Here is a 6,163-nt window from a genome sequence, read left to right on the forward strand (position 1 = left end):
AACCTTGGAATCACTATGTCTTTTCATTTCGGTGGTCTATTTTTATCAACTTGCTAATACCATAAAATGGAATTTTTATAATCAATAATGATAAATAGTATGCTTTCATAGTGTTGTGAGGGTTAAATGAGTAGTACAAGGAAATCACTTAAAACAGTGCCTGACACATAGCAAGCATGTAATAAAATCTAGTTGCTGCTATTGTTACTATTATACCCCAGTCCACTTTCATGGTGGTGCGCATCAGCTTTTACAATTCTAGACCTGGAATATACACCTATATTGTAATTTCGTATACTGTATTATTGAAAAGAGTATAACCTCCACCAAAGTCCTCTCAATTCTATTTAGTTTATATCAAGGAATTCATACTAGTGTGTGTGCATACTCTTTGGGGCTTTATGGTAGTGTCAGTAGAGTTAATAATTCACTTTTGTGGGTAATTAAAATGTATTAGGATTCATCTTATTCAACACATGTTTAGCACCTTTACTGCAAGCTATGTTGCTAGGTAATATGAAAAATATTGATATAATTACTAGAAATTTAGGATTTTAGAGGGCAAACACCTAAGATTAGCTTTAGAGTACACATTTAATGCTCAGCTCAGTTTTCTTTTTAATATCCTGAGCATCGCTTATTAAAATAAAAATTTGCACTTTGTTTTGAGAATGAGTGTGTTAACTAAAGCACCCAGCAATGAACATACAATGAAAGAGTTGGAATGGTTTGATTTTCCTCTTCCCTACTCTTGCCCTTATTTATGCTGAGAAAGGATATTTCTCAGATTGATGCAGACTATATCATCTTGTGTTTACTCTGTTGTTGTTGTTGTTTTGTAATTGACACTTTTTCTCTGTCGGGATGAGGAGAATATATAAAGGCACTTTCCTTGTTTTCCTAGGATAAGAGTGAGAATAGATGGTAACCATTTTAATAGAATAAGCTGAAAGTAAGGTTTATGAATATAATTAACCTTTAATTGCTGAGTCGATTATATCAGGTATTTCAGTATGGTTTTGAGATGACATTTAAAAAAATGTGAGCAGTTTAAACATTTTTTGTATTCTTTCTATTCCAATTTTCTTTCAGCCGTCTTTAAATCCTGAATATGAGAGAGAACCAAATCAGAATAAGTCTCTAGCTGCAGGTGTATGGGGTAAGTAATTTTTGATCTATCTTCCAGGGGTATAAAATGTTATTTGTAGGTTTCATTTTGTTTTGTTTTTTTTTAATAAATAGTAGGCTAGAATTAAACGTTCCCTTTTAAATATCTATTTTGATGTGCTAAGCTACAAAAAAAAGGTGGCACTTATCTTTTAAAAACAAGATATTGGGGATAGAAGAGTTTGAGTCAAAATAGTTGATTTGCACATGTTAGTACCATTAAGTATACTCAAATATAAATTTTTAAAAAATGGTCGTAAGTTAATGTAATGAATGAATGTCATTTGAGAGCAACCTGATAATCTAAAGAAACAAAACTTAGTTTAAATTTTTAGTTTTTCAAAGTTGAAAACTTGGTTAACTGGAAAGATAAGTACTTCTAATCATAGTGTGACATAAATTTAATCTTGTTAGCTACGAAAATGATTATACATAGAAAGTATTAAATATAATTGTATAAATTTGCCTTCTGGAATGAGTCTATTTGAAATTATTTGCCTTTTTGATTGTCAAAGCTTAATGACAGTTTTTCTGGTAATAACTCCCTTTTCTTTAAAACTTCTGAGTTTAATTTGATAGCATCTTACAAAAGATTAAACTGCACTCATGTAGTATAAATTAGACAGCTTTTTAAAGATTCAAGTGAAGTTTAAAATAATGGAAAAATTTATATGAAGATTTGATATCTGAAAAATTTAATTATTTGATACCAAATTCAAAGGTGATGTATTCACTTTGGAACTTGTACACGTGTTCATTTGTATGTTTCTATTGAAAATCAACAACTTAACCAAAACAAAAGGATTGTGGCTTATGACAGCATTCTAGTCCTAACAATAAAGGCATTATTTTAAACTTTGCCACTTCCTGTGCTGTTCTTTATTGTATTTATGGGGTGATACTCTGGGGAATTTTGTTTACTTTTAATCTCCCTATTTATTATGGGCTTTTTGAGGGTGGGGGTGGGGGTGGTCAGACACTTTTGTTAGAACCATGTGAATGGCATTGTTTTTTCTGTATTGCAAATTAGTATTTCTACCACTCTCCCCAGGCCTACACGCCCAGACACACACATACCCAACCAAAAAAATCTCCCAAGCTCCTCTCTTAGGTATGTTTCCTTATTATTCAGTTTTTCTGGGAACAGCTGATTGCATAAGAATATAGAATCACCTGGAAGGTGTTAAATAGAATCTCTAAGAAATTAGGAATAACTTGGATTTGATTAGAATGAAAGTAAATTAAAAAGTTGAGCATGTCAGTGAGCGTTTGTCAGATAAAACTACATATAGATACTTTTGGTATTGATCCTTGGTTAATTTTAATATTAGAAATGATTTAAAGGCAAATAACATCTTTGAAAATATTGAGAATACAGTGTATTAATATAAAGATTTTGGTTCTGCTGTTTCAGAGTTGGTGTAAGGATTTTGAGTACTAGTTGAAAAGATGTTTAAAAGGAAGATGTACTCGTTAGTGTGTCTTATGTAAACTAAGAAGTGTGTCTGCATTAGAAAAAAGAAAATGGTTAATTGTGGTTTGGTTGTTAAATTCCCAGTACTTAACTTTAGGAATACAATGAAAGTTTCATTGTATTATACTTCACTATTCCTTTCTCAGTTTCCCCCCTGGGTTTCCAAATATTGTTTTACCCATTGCAATATTTAAAATAGCTATGTTCCTGAGGAAGACATGAGAGAAATTTAGGAAAGACTACAATAGAACTTTTCTAGTGCTACTTCCTTCCAGGTAAGTAAAAATTTAATGGACATGTAATATATAGTAAAAAACCAGTTTGTCCCTGAAACTGTCCTTTTATAGACCGAAAATCACAGGAATCTAAACATATCCCAATTTAAAAAATACATTGAGGGAAAGTAAATTATTTAAAATATAGTTACATAAGTTTAATTCTGCTTAAAACTTAATTAGATTTATTGAGAACACCTCATGCAGCTTCTGTCTGTGACTTCTGTAGTGTGTTGATCTTAACCAGGATCACTGTCGTTTGGTACATAAGATTAATGCTTGGTAAATGAATCTTATTTCCATGTTCTTAATAATTTAAAAGTAAAACAAAAATTCAAGTTATTTCAATGTGCCAGTGAGAATTTTAAAATAATTTAGTTGTGTGATTGATTCGTTTGGAGTTGAGAAAGAGGAGATAAAATGATCCATATTTAATATGTGTTTGTATGCAGTTTGAGACATAATTAGTGACTGATTTGTGTGTTTTCAGAAGTTTGGCCATTTTTGTGTTGACACAACATGTCAGCAGTATGTTATTGGCAGAGCCTAACATAGTGTTTTAGATTCTAAATAATGAAAAATTACAGTCATTAGTAGTGAACTAAAACATAGTTTTGTTTTAACTTAGCATTTATATTTGTGTCTATTCCTTGATAATTTGATGATTTTTGCTCATACTTGATAGACTACCTCTTAAGAGCCTTAAAGTTTATTTTTAAGAATTTTATTTGTTTAGCCTTAAATCAAATAAATCAAAGCAAATAAATGTCTAGTTCTTAAAGGTGGATTGTTACAGGAAAAGTACTATATACCGTTGCCATTGACATACATTATAAGTTAGTGAAACTCATTTATTAACACTCATACTACTATAAAACAAAACAGATTTGTACATTAAATTAAAAATTCAAAACTAATAAAATCAAAACAGCTTTAATCTGTATAAAAATAATCAAATTATTTTTCTGTATTAAAATTAGTGTTCACAGCACGAATTTGTATTAGTTGCTGTAGTATGGATTCTTCGAGTTTGATATTTGTGTATTGTATCTTATGTGACTGAGTTTCCTCAAATTGTGTGAGAACTTAATTCAAATTACTGTTTACTCTTCACTTGGCTATATGCTTTTGTTGACACATTAAAGTTGTTTCTTTTCTTGTGTCAAGATAATGAGGACACTTAATAACTGGCATCAGTGTGATGGTGGAAGGAAAGATTGGACCCTGATGTCACTTGGTAGTGCACACTCACAAGCCCCTTATTCTGATCATTCAGTTATAGGCTTGTTATTATTTTGAATTAGAAATGGTAAACATTTTTAAGTATCTGGATAGGAATAGTTTAATTTCCATTTTCTTCAGTAGTATAGTATAGTGGTTAAGTATGTTGACTTTGGAATCAGGTAGATCTGGGTCCTAACATTAGTTCTTTTACTTACTGGTTCTTTAGACTTTGGGAAGATTGTTTTTAATTTCTGAGTGAATTTTCTTGCCTGCGAGATGAGGCTCATCACAATAATCCTAATGAGAAAAGCATTATTAATATTTGTCTACTGTGTAAAAGCCTTGATCATGTTACAGGTGTTTAATGTTAGCTAATTATGTTCAAATTCAATAAGCAAGAGAGATTCTAGTAGGTTTATTAAAAGGCAAAAAAATTTCTAAGTGATCAAAGCATAAACTAGTCAGTGATTGAATCAGAAAAAATGTATGGCACATATATATAGGATATATGAAAGGATAGAAATTGAGATGTCAGCTCTGAATCATGCATGTGGCCAATTTACTTTGTATTATATTATATCTGGTCATTATATATATATATATATTTCCACTTTTATTTAAAGAATGATTTTTTTGAAAACGCTTACAGCACCTGGTATTCCTGGGAGGTCTCCCATCCAAGTACTAACCAGGCTCCCGACCCTGCTTAGCTTCCGAGATGAGACGGGATCGGTTGTGCTGATACTTTTCATTTTTCTTCCAAAGAATTGAGCCACTCCCCCATTACCATTGACTTCCTATTTAAGGAATAGAACTAATATTCACAGATAATAGGGGAGCATTAATAACAGGATGATGAAGGAATATTTAACATCAGTTATTGACAGATTATAGTTTGTGAGAATAAAGGGAAATAATGATATGAAAATCCAAAATCATATATGCTTCAGGTGTTTTGAACTTAAATTTGAATGGGAATACCTGCTTATATGAGCTTGGGTTAATATGCACATGTAATTTATAGAGGAAAGTTACCAAGGTCACTTTCTAATTCTTTTATTTAAGTGTTAAAGCTTTTCATCAATACATAAATTTTCTCTTTAAAAGAATAAGTAATTTGGGTCTTTTCCATATAGTTTACCAAATTGACAAAGAAATGGGAAAAGTGTAGAAGGAGACATTGGATACTGTTTGAATCCAACAGCTTCAACACTTAGTTCGAAAGGTTTGTGTCAGGAGAATTTTAGAGAGAATCTATGAATAGATGAACCAGTTTATAAGTAATATAAAATGGATATAAATGATGCAAATTAAGTTTTTGGCTATTAGTGCTGCCATTATTTCTTCCATTACTAAAATGTAACTATTACCATTAGGAACACTTTCTTGTTCTTAAATGGGCAGTTTTAATTTATATATATATATTATATATACATACATACATACACACACACATACACATATATGCATAGTTCTACTGACATGTTTATTTGTGTTAGAATTTCTTCTGCACTCTTGTGGGTCAACCTGAAATTCTCAAAAAAGGACACCATTAATTAAAATATATTTGGAAGCTATTATAGTAAACAGTATATAATTTTTATGGAGATTTTTTCTAGTATTTTAAAGAAAATATCAGTAATTTCGAGACATGAACTGTTGTTTTCCATTTTATAGACGAAAGGTTATAAGGGTGCAGGCATTAAAATTGTAAATCTAGTACAAAAGCACATGTTAATCTCTGAACTATAATATTTGAATATGAATGTACTTAAGTGCATTAGTGCTATGTCTGCTTCTCTTCCCTCCTAGTCATATTCCTTTAGGTTCCTTATTTTTTCTACCTATTCTTCTCTTTCTGATTTCCTAGGCTTCACTTTCTGCTTTATAGGATATTCTATCATTGTTTGCATTGAAGGCCTCTTTGAGGAAACAGCATATTTCTTACTCCTACGTGTCTAAGAATCCAGTTGTAGGAACGAAAAACTTGGTAGTCATAAACTATATTAAAGCTTAAAGATAA

At 30.8% G+C, this 6,163-nt stretch overlaps 1 protein-coding gene across 3 annotated transcripts in view; it reads left to right on the plus strand.

The window, feature by feature from the left end:
- The window catches only part of GPBP1 (GC-rich promoter binding protein 1), a 71,040-nt gene that overhangs the window by 47,615 nt on the left and 17,262 nt on the right, over positions 1 to 6,163 (plus strand). For 2 of the 3 annotated variants that reach the window (XM_006912475.3, XM_025047208.1), the window contains 2 exons: positions 1,093 to 1,159; positions 2,219 to 2,278. In XM_006912475.3, coding sequence (XP_006912537.1) covers positions 1,093 to 1,159; positions 2,219 to 2,278 — 127 coding nt within the window. The remainder of the gene's footprint in view (positions 1 to 1,092; positions 1,160 to 2,218; positions 2,279 to 6,163) is intronic. The other variant, XM_006912473.3, reaches the window with a different exon arrangement.

Source organism: Pteropus alecto, unplaced genomic scaffold (genome assembly GCF_000325575.1).
Source record: "Pteropus alecto unplaced genomic scaffold, ASM32557v1 scaffold73, whole genome shotgun sequence".
Classification (NCBI taxonomy): Eukaryota; Metazoa; Chordata; class Mammalia; order Chiroptera; family Pteropodidae; genus Pteropus; species Pteropus alecto.